Consider the following 12,923-nt stretch of genomic DNA (forward strand, 5'->3'; position numbering starts at 1 on the left):
TTAATTCTGTCAACTATTGAAGATTTCCTCCAAAACTGTTGCAATGATTTAAAAGTTAGGGAGTCGACTTACCTTCGTGTTCAAAGTGTTCCTGATCAAGTTTGCTTTCCCTTGTGCTCGGCACCTAGACTGACAGGTATCTTACACTGGAAATCTAGAGTGTGTTTGAGGAAACATTCGACCGTTCACTCACTCGCAGGCTTGTCATTGGTGACGTCGGGCAGGTGCATTCCCAAGAGAGTGAGAGAGAGAGGGGTTTCGTTTGAGTGGTGAGGCGAAAGCAACCGACTGTAGAGTGAAGTCGGGGGAGGTGCATCTGCAACATCCGAAAGTCGAACATTAATGTGGTTTTCCAACAGAAAGACTCAGTGCAACATGGCAGTGTTGACGTTGTTTATAGAAGTTGTTATTTATATTGTCAAAATAAACATGTCTCCAACCTCCATATCACACACCCACAAACTTTGGAAGTTTCTTCAAGTGCACTCGCAAAAACCATCAAGCGCTATGATGAAACTGGCTCTCATGAGGACCGCCACCGGAAAGGAAGACCCAGAGTTACCTCTGCTGCAGAGGATAAGTTCATTAGAGTTACCTGCCTCAGAAATTGATGCCCAAATAAATGCTTCACAGAGTTTCAGTAACAGACACATCTCAACATCAACTGTTCAGTGGAGACTGTGTGAATCAGGCCTTCATGGTCGAATTGCTGCAAAGAAACCACAACTAAAGGACACCAATAATAATAAGAGAATTGCTTGGTGAGTCCAACATTTTAGATTTTTTGGTTCGAACCGCTGTGTCTTTGTGAGACGCAGAGTAGGTGAACGGATGATCTTCGCATGTGTGGTTCCCACCGTGAAGCATGGAGGAGGAGGTGTGATGGTGTGGGGGTGCATTGCTGATGACACTGTCACTGATTTATTTAGAATTCAAGGCACACTTAACCAGCATGGCTGCCACCACATTCTGCAGCGATACGCCATCCCATCCGGTTTGGGCTTAGTGGGACTGTCATTTGTTTTTCAACAGGACAATGACCCAACACACCTCCAGGCTGTGTAAGGGCTATTTGAAGCAGAGCGATGGAGTGCTGCATCAGATGATCTGGCCTCCACAATTACCTGACCTGAAAAGCAGTCAACAAGTGCTCAGTATATGTGGGAACTCCTTCAAGACTCTTGTAAACGCATTCCAGGTGATTCTGGTTGAGAGAATGCTAAGAGTGTTCAAAGCTGTTGACTACTTTGAAGAATCTCAAATATAATATATACACTACTGTTCAAAGGTTTGGGGTCACTTAAAAATGTCCCTGTTTTTGAAAGACAATTACGTTTTTTTGTCCATTAAAATAACATTAAATTGATCAGAAATACAGTGTAGAGATTGTTAATGTTGTAAATGACTATTGTAGCTGGAAACGGCTGAATTTTAATGGAATATCTACATAGGCGTACAGGTGCCCATTATCAGCAACCATCACTCTCCTGTGTTCTAATGGCACGTTGTGTTAGGTTACTACATGATGTATTATTTTATCGTTTTGATGTCTTCACTATTATTCTACAATGTAGAAAGTAGTAAAAATAAAGAAAAACCCTAGAATGAGTAGGTGTGTCCAAAGTTTTCACTGGTACTGTATGCACATTGTACAATCAATTGGAGATAGAGAGATTGTACATTTACCAGCACAGTACAATGCCCTTGAGGATCTAGTTTTACCACATATGTCCTTTTCACTGCTTGGAGACATGCCTCGAAGAAGACATACAGGTTTCTATTGTTGTAACAAACAGTATCAACAATGGTACCTAAGATGCAGTCATCTAAATATCTGCCACAGGTGGCCAGTGGCACCTCATTTGGGGAGGACGGGCTCCTGTGATTTGTCTGCCCTTGAGAATCTATTTTTACCACATTTGTCCTTTTCACTGCTTGGAGACATCCCTCCAAAGAATAATATTCAGGTTGTTGTTTTTATTTTGTAACAAACAGTATCAACAAGATTCAGTCCTCTAAATTTTCCAATGGATTTTTAGCCAATGTTTATATGTTGAAAATAAAACCCAGTAAAGTTCATAAATAGGCCACAGAATTCAAGGCTGCGTCTGTAACTTTGTTTCCAGGAAAACATGTTTTTGGCAGAGGTCAGACACACACACACACACACACACACACACACACACACACACACACACACACACACACACAGAAAATGTAGTCTCTCACTCCATAGGTTAGAGCAAGAATTTATTTGGCCCCCCAAGTTTTCTGAGCAATACATAAATATTAGTTTTTTTTTAGGGGAATTTTTATTGTTGGATATAAAAAATCAGCTCTAAGTGATCTTCATTTAAGAAATCTGTTTCCAAGTATTCCCACATGTAATAGAAAGACAGGAAGTGATCGTATACAAATGCCAGCAAGGTTTGAAAAGATCACGTTTTAGTCAAGCATCTGTTTGGGCTTCTTGCGGTCAATTTGCATTCTATAAATTATTTATAATTATGTTCCGGCCCCCCGACCATCCGCTCAAGAAAGTGACGGCCCGCGGCTGAATCTAGTTGATTATCCCTGGGTTAGAGCAGCCAGAAACTGCCTTTGGAGGCTTGGTTAAACCAACCCAGTACCATCTACATGCTCCCAGCCATCCATCCTCCTCACCCATACAAGGCAGTGAATCAAGAGTCATCATACCCCACCCGCCCACCTCTCTGGCTATAAGAGACAAGAAGCTTCTAAATTTAGCCAATCTGTCCCAGCTTCTATAGGGCTATTTGTAGTCCCATTCAAAGTTTATTGGTGTCACACAGACTTGTATTTCTAATTGGAAGTGAATGCTGACACAGATTTGGTTTTTCATCAATCATATCCATAATCACCATGGTGTGGTGTTGTACTCCCAACTTTAAATAAAAGACAGAGGTTTCTAATAAGAGGTGCCAGTGGTTGAGTAATCATATTCAACCTCCTAATGCTTATGCCGTACCTATGACCGTGGCACTGCTGTGAGAGAAGGAAATAAAGTGTGTTATTAATGTGTTTGTGTACTGTCTTGTGTAAATGGTATAGACGTAGCACATTCCCTAGACAAGGTAAGGTCATGTAAATGTTATTGTACTATTTCGCACACACAATATATTTTAGGTTGGTTATTTTCCTAAAGTATGCATGTGTTTGACATGTACAGTGTACAGTCAACCTTAGTGTGAAAGAGATGCTTGGCTTTTGTTAACCTTACTTTTGTCAGATTGTTCTCCTGTGCTGTCATCACATTCCAGTGTTAAAACAGTGGTACGTTTGACTTGTCTTCTATACCATTAATTTAGCTCTGATTATGATGTGTGGGATACCACTGCTGTGCACTCTAAAAAATGAGGGGCTCAACAAGGGTTCTTCTAAGACCCTCAAAGTTCTTTGAAGAACCTTACATGCTGACCACATGGCTCGTGTCTCGTGCGCGAGCGTTGCAAAATAAATGTACACATACATGTTATTCAATCATTGCACCCACACCACTCGTGTACCTCTGCGACCGTCTGTGTGGCCAGGCGCTAAAATTTAAATTGGTTCTATTTGTGATGCTCAAAGCACTGCAAGTCCGGCATCCCATCTCCTCATTGGTTTTTAGGAGCATATGTGTGATTGAAAGATGAACTTAGGTCCACTCTCCGATCGGTTGTAGTAATGCTGTCATGTCACGTCCTGACCTTAGTTCCTTTTTTATGTCTCTATTTTAGTTTGGTCAGGGCGTGAGTTGGCGTGGGCATTCTATGTTTTGTTCTGTGTGTTAGATTTCTATGTCTTTGGCCTGGTATGGCTCCCAATCAGAGGCAGCTGTCAATCGTTGTCTCTGATTGAGAGCCATACTTAGGCAGCCTGTTTTCCCACTATGGGTTGTGGGTAGTTGTTTTCTGTCTTTGTATTAGTTACCAGACCGAACTGTTTTGGGTGTTCTTTTTGTTTACATTGTATTTTAGTGTTCAGGGCATTTTAAATAAACGACGAACACTTACCATGCTGCATATTGGTCCGATCCTTCCTCCTCCTCAGACGAAGAGGACTGCCGTTACACTTCAATTTAAGGTAAGGTTTGTCCCTTGCATGGTCTAAGTTGATATTGTTTTATGATGATTCCATCTATCTTTTCAAATAAGTGATTTTCTGTTTTAGAAAGATTTGCAGAGGTAAGAATATGTATGCTATAAGTATGTATATATATATATATATATATATATATATATATATATATATGCTGAGGCGCATGTTTTGTTAAACATCTATATAACACATTTTTGGGGGATTCACAGACTTCACCTCTGACGAATATAACAGGAAACCTGTTTGATCACCATGAACAGCAAAATCATTCTGGCTATGGATACGGAGAACATGAACACATTAACATCAACACGCCAGAGAATATACCCATTGGACTAGGGGCTCTGCTGGGAGTTTACCTCATATTAAGGTTTTTTTTATTCTGCTTAGGGGATCCATTAAAAGGGGTTCTTTGAAGAACTTATAGGTTCCCCCACAGTTTCAATTTGAAGAGCCCCTAAAGGATCCTCCAGGAATCTTTACTTTTTAGAGTGTGTCCTGCCCCAGACAGTGTGTAACTTTGTTTTCATATTGGCACTGGACGTTAGGGCAGGGAACACAGACGTTTCCTGCGGTTATGCCTGCTGCTGTTGTCCCTATGGTGCCAGGGCAAACATCAGGGTGAGGAAGGGATGGATGGAGGGCAAAGCAAAAACACCTAAAAAATGAGAGAATTGTCCTTTCATCCTGACCTCTGCTAAAGAAGCAAGCCTTTCTCTATATGTCTTTCCTCTCTTACTATTCCATCCATTCTCTCTTCTTCGTCTCCTCCTGTCATTCTTCGCTTCCTCTTGTCTCCATCCTTCACATGTCCTAAAGCCTGTCTTTATTCACGTGAGCTTCATCAAACCATAACATTGCTTTTAAACTGACACAGTGGCTTTCTGTACGAATGGGCTACTATTTGTGGTGTGTGCGAGTGTGCACACACGTGGAGAGTAAGATATCAGCTTCCTGTTTAAATTGGCTTACACACAAGCATGTGGTAAACCAATCCATTTTGCTCTGGCCAACACTGAGATGTTTTACACATACATGGAGACAGTGTGAGTGTCAAACATTGAAACACTTTATTGAACACTTATCACTCTCTAAAAGCAGCAACATCTTACTTTCCTATTTTAGCCACTGACTAACTGATTTTTTTTTATCTTAAACTTTTGAAGAAATGACAAACACCTAGCGGCTTGTCCATCTGTTTGACATGCTTTACATGCCATGCTAGCCTATACTGTAGATGACATAGATGGCCTGATTATCGACTGGACACTAGTACATTCTGATCTGAAGCACAAAATACGTTCTGTACTAAATCTGAACTAGATATGTTCTATTGGTAAACACATTATCCCTTCCTGTGTACTGTACTCTCCATTTCTTACTTTGGACTTTCACAGAAATCAAACGCCCTGCTTTAAAAAAAAAAGACTTATTTATTTTCAAATAAACACCATGCTTCCTGATGATTAACTGACCCCTGACACCTGGTCAGGTGTTTCCTGTCTGCAGTGTAGAGGATGGACCATCCCTGGAATGCTGACAAGGAGGAAAGGTCACACTGGAACCACTGGAGAGAAAAGCCCTTTTAATTAAAAATGCCTCAATTAAACAACCTTTCTCTCTCTGACTCTCTCTCTTTTTCTACATCCCTCCACCAGTCAATGAATCACTCTCTCCTGATTGTGGATCCAAAACTTTCCAAGGAGGGACAGAATTGTCATTGTATATCTTTAGAGCTCCACTCTCACCTTGAGGGCACTACAGAACACAGACAGACTCCATTGATCTGAGTATGCTCAGTGACCCGTCTCTGATTCCTCTTTCCTTGGCTCCTGCAGAGAAACACTGAGAACAAGGGGAGACAGGCTCAGGTAGAGGGAGAGCACAACCCACTTGGCAAAAACTGGTTGAATCAATGTTGTTTCCAACTAAATTTAGACAAAAAAATGGATTATGTTGAATCAACGTCAAACTAATAGTATTAGCAAAAGGTCATCAACATAAGGGCATTTCATATTTTTATTTCTTTCACCCAACTTTTAACCTAAAAGCAAAGACATGGTGACATTTAGTTGACAACTCAACCAAATGCAAATCAAAACTAGACGTTGAACTGACGTCTGTGCCCAGTCTGAAAGGACATGATGGATTAGCGAAAAGTAGAGCAAAATGTCTTTCAGGTTCTTTAGAGAGGGATTTTTTTCCCGTAGTGTCTCTTTCTCTCTTTCTCTCCCTCTCTTTCCTTCTCAGCACTGACTTAGTATTGGGCCACAATGACTCCAGGGATGGTGGTAACTAGAGCAACCCCATTTCTTTCTTCATCCATCCTTCACTGCTTCCTCTAATCTCACTCACCCCATCTTTCTATCTTTTATCTAACGTATCCAAACATACTTCCACATTACCCCTCAACCCCTGCACCGTACATCTTCCAGTCTTCTGTCCTCCCTCATACTATCCCTTTGTTAAGTTCCCCCCATTTCTCCTCTCCTCACTGACCTTAAGGTTCTGTTAGTCTGTGTACTCTGGGATCAAACCCAAGCTTTGATATAGTTTCAGGGGACCTGGCTGGATCAGACATTAAAATGAAAACAAGGTTTTGCTGGAAAGCTCTTGCCGTTGGCCTTCAGTGTTCTGTTTAACTTGTGGCCATTAATATTGCAGGCGTTGCAAAGAAGTAGGACAAAATGTTTTGTGCTGTTTCTTAACTTTAATTATTCATACCAGCTGCTGCATTCCTTTCCCTGGTCTGCTGGTCGGTTGGGGCTCAGTGGAACTCTTTGATATGGCTAATTAGCTTATCTTATTTGTGTCATATTACCATCAGTTCAGTCCTAGCAGGGAAGCAGGGTAGGCACAAAGACAGTATGGGATGAATGCACCTGTAGAGATAGAACCTGTAGACTTGTAGACTTGAGGTAGAGTCCGTATCATAAACCCTTCACAATTACTGTTCTCAAGACTCAACACAACACCCATGCACTTAGAATACTGCTCCCAAATGTCATCACACGGATATACTGTAAACATACATAAAATGAATCAGGAAACCCCACGTGCTTTAGATTACTGCAGGTAGGCAGGATAGTTACACAGAAACAACAACCACAGGAGCCCAGAGACACACCTGTTTAGGTACATACCTGAGATATGAGTGTGTCAAAGGCTGATGACATGCCAATGCCTACTACAGCCATACCAGTAATATCGATCATCACCTCATAAAGTATATAATACCACAATCACAATGAAAATAAGAGGCTGGAATCTTTCAATGTGTATCATGCGTATCATAAACCAGCTTTAACCCATGTTATGTGGAGAGGGGAATTGAAGTAAAAGGCATCACATCGTGTATGTTTCTGATGTGTGTGTCTGAGGTTCTCTCAAAAACTGTATTGCATAGTCTTCAAAAGGGGAGAGCACACACAGAAACAATATGGTCCAATACTTATTCATTTGTATACTTTACATAGTGTAGGGGGGATACGATAAGTGTAAATATGTCATTTCTTTGATGTACATACCATCAAAGAAAAGGCCACCTAATAGAACAATATAAAGTGATGCAGGTAGCCTATCGGCTAAGCGTGTTGGTCCAGTAACTGAAAGGTTGCTGGTTTGAATCCCTGAGCCGACTAGGTGAAAAATCTGTCTGTGCCCTTTGAGCAAGGCACTTAACCCTAATTGCTTCTGTAAGTCGCACTGGATAGGAGTGTCTGCGAAAATAATAAAACATTTATAACAATTTTGGTTATGATAAGTTAAAACAGTTATTCTAATCTCAGTAAAGCAGGATACTTAAAAATAAAGTAAGTAGAATAAACAAATCAACAAAGCAATACCATTGGTCAAGCCTGTTACAAAAATGAAAACAGTCTCTCGTTTATAGTCCAATGGTACCTAGCACTAGCTTCGTACGAATCATCCTGATCTCGCATGTTTACATTCTGTTTAGCTTCATCATTTTCCTCATAGCGTTCTCCTCTTACAGGCGCCCCAGCATTTTGACTATAGCTGTAGACTCATCCGTAAGACTTTGATAGTTAATCAAGTGACCTTCCAAGGCGATATGTTTTCTTCTTGATAGTTCCATTTTTAAATGTTTGGTAGCTTAGTCTGAGGCTATATCTCTAGGACTAGACCGGGCTCAAGCTTCAGCAGTATCGCTAAACCACCGCTTGATCGACAAATACACCTGCACGACTTTTTAGCGTTATACGGGTATCAGCCCCAGGCTCAAAGCTCGAGAGAAACAGAGGGCCATGATCTGCACGGGTATCAGTTTCTTTATGATGAGTTTGTCTGTTTGTGAAATGACCTTCACTATGATGTTCACCTGAAAATAACCCACTTACCATTTCGCTAAACCCGCAATAACATCTGCTAAATATGTGTATGCGACCAATACCATTTGATTTGATTTACATACTCCTAGTAACTGTGCCATATCAACTGCACCATCATTGTTTCTGATGAAATGTACATTCCGTCTCTGCTGGTCTTTATGGAAGCACGGAAGAAGCAACTTTTTCTGATGAGTTTATTTATTGTAATTGTTTAACTGTATACTGTACATCAACATTTAAATTGTGCTATATGCAACGCCATGTTAGAGGTACAGTCTCATAATACTATTGGTATAACCCATAATCCCAGGTGTGAAGACTAAACGTGTCGACCGAGTGTAGATACATGTACTCATGATGTGCACGACTGGTTGCATTTTTGACTAGAATAAAATGTAGTCTGACAAGTCTGACAGGGATAGTCTGTTAATATCTGATGTTCTCAAAGAAGGAGAATTAGAAGAGAGAGGAAAAAAGAGTGACATCATCAGCATCAAAGAAAAGCGCTCGGGTTGATGCTAAAACTGATATTTATTGATTTGTTTAACCATTTACTTTTCAGCCGTTCCCATAAAGACTATCATTTGATATATGCACATTTGTTTAGCCATAACACATGGCATGGCATTCAAATGGAAACTGTTGGCACTTCAAAAATGTAACCACCCTTTCAGAAAAGGTTCAGAAACTGTACATTCAGCTATGAAATATACTTCAAGATGATCTTTTGTTGAATAATACTAAAACTGTCTGTAACATTTCACATTCTGGCATTGTTATTACACACCTGTGGTGTAAAATAAGTATGTTCACAGAGAGTACATTGGACAAGATATAATGATTCAAATGGCTTTCGCTTGTAACATCATACAATAACATTGCTGTACAAATACTTAATATACCTCACTTCAAAATGTGTGAATGGAATATTACACTATATTTAAAATACGATGCGTCTCTTACAGTACATAAACGTCTCCATACAATACCAAAGTTGTTAATACTGCCCGACAAATGCAAAACGCAGTAACTATGAATTCTGATCAAAAATCTTTCATCTGTTTTAATGGCCAGATGTATTATCTGATTAATGTGTTATTTCGTTTCCTGACACATGAACAAGCCAGTTGATCAGAATATATCATGGAATATCCGAAATTGCAGTCTGTCTCGATATATATATTTTTTGCATTTCAGAAAAATGACGTAGTTACTGCGTTTTGCCATGGTAGGACAGCATTTTGATTTGGTATTGTTTGTACAGTGGTGTGCACTATCCAAAACAGAACCCATACAAAGTTGTTCCATGTACAAGTTCATGGTAGACAAAGAGTGTCAGAAAAGACAAGTGTGTGAATGTGCACTGGCACTGAAGGCTGTCAATCAAACATTTTGATACACATTGTCTAGGAGTTTTACAGTTGTGACATGCAGTTGTGGTCTTTTGACACAGGGACCTGTGTGTGCTTGAGCTGGCTCTATGTATTTCCTCAGAAGATTTGTGTTAAAAGAAAGTCAAACACTTTAATTATGCTCCCAAACATTTAATGGGTCTAGCAACCAACGTTTCGTCCTTCTTCAGGGTCCTGTTCGCCACTGCTGACCCAAACAAAGTCCTGCAGTGAGTTTGGAACTGACCCAGTCTGAGTATACACTGTACTCGACTGAGAGGTTTTCACCTTAAAGAGGCTCACTCTTGGATGTTTTCCCCACACATGGTCTGCATGTATGCCCTTCTGCCTGTAGATGGCAGCCTTGTCAAGGATGGTTTTGCGCAGAAGACACCAGGAAAGAGAGAGTGGGTCGATAGGCGATGCACAGGCAGCGTTGGTCTGTGCAGACAGGCAGGTGTTATAACACTGTGGCCTCCTCCATGGCATTGACCCACCTGCAAAACAAAAGTGAATAACATGAAGACGGTAGATGTGTATGTGTGTCTGCCTGTGTGCGTGTGTGTGTAGCCTGACCTGCGGGCAGTGTGCTGATCGTCTGCTCTAAAGGTGTAGTATAGTGTCTTCTTGTGGTAGAGCTGAAACATGTTGGAGCTCTCCTCTCCCTCCGGCCTCTCTGTCAGCTTCACTGTGAAACTCTGCAGGGGCAGAATCTCAGATGCCATCTTGTCCTGTGTTGAGAGTGAGGTAGGGACATTTATAAAGGACAAGTCACATACTCAGCTGTATATACCAATTACGTTTTTACAGAATTTTGAGAAACAAGGAAACTAACACACACTTGTATTTGTGATTTAAGTTAACGACACTGCTTATTATAAATGGTAGCTACCTACAAAGCTTGTAAAAATAAACATACAATAAACAGTACAAATAAAGAGAGAGCACAGAATTTCTCCATATCAGGAGAGACTTTGTAGAAGCTTTTAAAAGAGTCCAGAATAATATGGGCATATTGTGAGTATATTGAGGGTGCGTGCTCACGTGTGTGTACGTATGTGTGTGTGTGTGTGTGTTTGGGGCTGGTGTGGGAGACTCTGTGCCCCCTCACCTCACGTGCTGTGAAGGTGTAGAGCACCTTGTCTTTGAGGAGGAACCACAGCCTCTTCCACTTCCTCTTGCTCTTCTTACGCCGCTGCAGGCTGCCACTCATGGCCGAGCCCTCAGCCCCCAACACCACCTGCAACATAGGTCAGAGGTCAGCATCAGGAAGTTAGCAGGGCATACCACAGAATATTGCATCAGAGCAGAACTTCAGAACTACACTGATAAAGGTCAAAGGTAATGAGGTATTGCAGACCTGGTTGAGAGAAGAGGTGCTCTTCCTGCTCCTCCACAGGCTTGGGGGCTGGAAGCTCTGGAACACAGCTGAGAGGGGCCGACTGGCCCGGTGGGTGCAGGGGCTGGAGTTACCACACGCCCCTGAGATACTGACACCTCTCTTCCTGAGCTCAGCATAGCAGTGGTCACACACTTTGGCCACCCTGTCTTTGAGGTACTTCAGAGGATACTTGTTCCTGGAACAGGCACGACACACCACCTGGGTGTAGAGAGAGAGAAAACAGGTGTGAAGGTGGAACGAGAGGACCTCTGATTTAAGGAGTGTTGGAGATCAAGAAGTCAAGATACTAAAAGAGTCTGCCAGGATAATGTAAAACAGTGGGTTGGGGTCAGTATGAGTGAGAGTCTCCTATGACAGCAGTATGATTGACGGGCTCCTACAGTAAGGCCTGTGTGTGTCTCACCTTCCCACAGGCGTTGCAGTGGTGGCGTCTCAGGGTCATGCTGAAGTCGGAGGTACAGTTCATACACATCATCACATGAGTCACGGGCACCAGCACTGGAGCTGCCTCCCCCAGGGCCATCCACAGCTTCTCACGTGCCTGCATGGGGAAACAATGTTGCAGCAACGTTACAAACCAATACATCAACGTTACAACGTTACAACAGCATAACAACAATGTTACAACAACGTTAACAACCTTTTGTGCATTTTATAAATGTCACAGGTTAAATTGGTTACAAGTGAGCTTTAATGGTATGTCCTGTCCTGAGTGTCATTCAGCGGTGAACTCATTACCTCACTGCAGAGGCCACCGAAAGTACATAGGCCTGCAGCATGATCTGCTATGGCCCGACTCAGCGTGTGGAACCAGTCCTCCCTCTCACCACAGGAACTAGGGACACAGAAACAGATATGTGTTCAGGCTGTACATATACATGTGTACATACAGTATACATGCAGTATATGTATATATAAGTACATATATTATATACTGTATGTAACCAACGGACAAGACTGGTACAAAGCCCCAGACAGGTGTCCTCTGCTCTGACTTACCTGGCTGACAGGGTGATGCTGACGTCCTTCACCTCGATCCTCAGGGCATTGAGCACGTTGTCTATGACCGGTATACTGACCTGGGAGAACAGTACACACAGCACAGCAGTCAGCACACAGACAGACAGAAAGACATGGTGACACAGCCATAGGTCAGGGGTGAGGTCTGAAGATCAGGGACGGTCATCTCAGTAGGAGGGTGTGCGACTCACCTTCATCCCAGACAGATAGAGAGTGTTCTTCAGCCGGTATTTACCATCCTGCTGAGGATAGGTGTACAGCATCACATCATTCATCTGGTGTAGACAGAAACAGAGGGACAGAGGTATGATTACTATCATGTGTGCAAACACAGCCTGACTGCCAGCCTGAAATGTACGGCTACATTCCGGTACTCTACCCTTCTCCTGAAGTGTGTGCTCGTATACTTTCCCTAATGGATTTAAAAGGAATGTGAGGAATACTCCCTCCAGCCATGCTTGCATCCAATCCAATGCTTTTAAATGCATGGGGGGAGTGAACAAGAACACACTTCTGGAGATTGGAAACACAGCCCTTATCTCTTTTCCTATTGAAAAGTGATATCCCAAGTATATAGTAAAGCACACACACTAAAGGGTCAAAATATATATGTTTTGAGCAAAATAATATTTTTTTCGACACAACTGCAAACTTCAAAGA

General features: G+C 41.8%; 2 protein-coding genes and 1 long non-coding RNA gene across 5 annotated transcripts in view; 1 reads left to right on the forward strand and 2 right to left on the reverse strand.

Moving 5' to 3' along the window:
- LOC110527955 (protein kinase C delta type) overlaps window positions 1–383 on the reverse strand; it is a 38,444-nt gene extending 38,061 nt beyond the window's left edge. Inside the window, exon 1 of one of the 2 annotated variants that reach the window (XM_036983441.2) lies at window positions 73–383. The gene's annotated coding sequence lies outside the window, so the exon portion shown is untranslated. The remainder of the gene's footprint in view (window positions 1–72) is intronic. The other variant, XM_036983439.2, reaches the window with a different exon arrangement.
- Window positions 384–3,901: 3,518 nt separating this feature from the next.
- Window positions 3,902–5,705, forward strand: LOC110527119 (uncharacterized). Its single transcript, XR_002474075.3, has 3 exons — window positions 3,902–4,086; window positions 4,650–4,722; window positions 5,594–5,705. It is a non-coding gene; the product is annotated as an uncharacterized LOC110527119 (long non-coding RNA).
- Window positions 5,706–8,962: 3,257 nt separating this feature from the next.
- Window positions 8,963–12,923, reverse strand: part of LOC110527956 (FYVE, RhoGEF and PH domain-containing protein 5) — a 43,680-nt gene continuing 39,719 nt past the window's right edge. Inside the window, exons 13-20 of one of the 2 annotated variants that reach the window (XM_021609605.3) lie at window positions 12,455–12,538; window positions 12,243–12,322; window positions 11,982–12,078; window positions 11,647–11,784; window positions 11,202–11,441; window positions 10,980–11,081; window positions 10,418–10,572; window positions 8,963–10,338 (exon numbers count right to left, since the gene is read on the reverse strand). In XM_021609605.3, the coding sequence (XP_021465280.3) occupies window positions 10,302–10,338; window positions 10,418–10,572; window positions 10,980–11,081; window positions 11,202–11,441; window positions 11,647–11,784; window positions 11,982–12,078; window positions 12,243–12,322; window positions 12,455–12,538 (933 nt within the window). In that variant the 3' untranslated portion in view covers window positions 8,963–10,301. Of the gene's footprint in view, window positions 10,339–10,417; window positions 10,573–10,952; window positions 11,082–11,201; window positions 11,442–11,646; window positions 11,785–11,981; window positions 12,079–12,242; window positions 12,323–12,454; window positions 12,539–12,923 lie in introns of both variants that reach the window. The other variant, XM_021609604.3, reaches the window with a different exon arrangement.

The sequence above is a fragment of the Oncorhynchus mykiss genome, chromosome 7 (assembly GCF_057628025.1).
Source record: "Oncorhynchus mykiss isolate SJ-2025 chromosome 7, ASM5762802v1, whole genome shotgun sequence".
In the NCBI taxonomy this organism is placed as follows: Eukaryota; Metazoa; Chordata; class Actinopteri; order Salmoniformes; family Salmonidae; genus Oncorhynchus; species Oncorhynchus mykiss.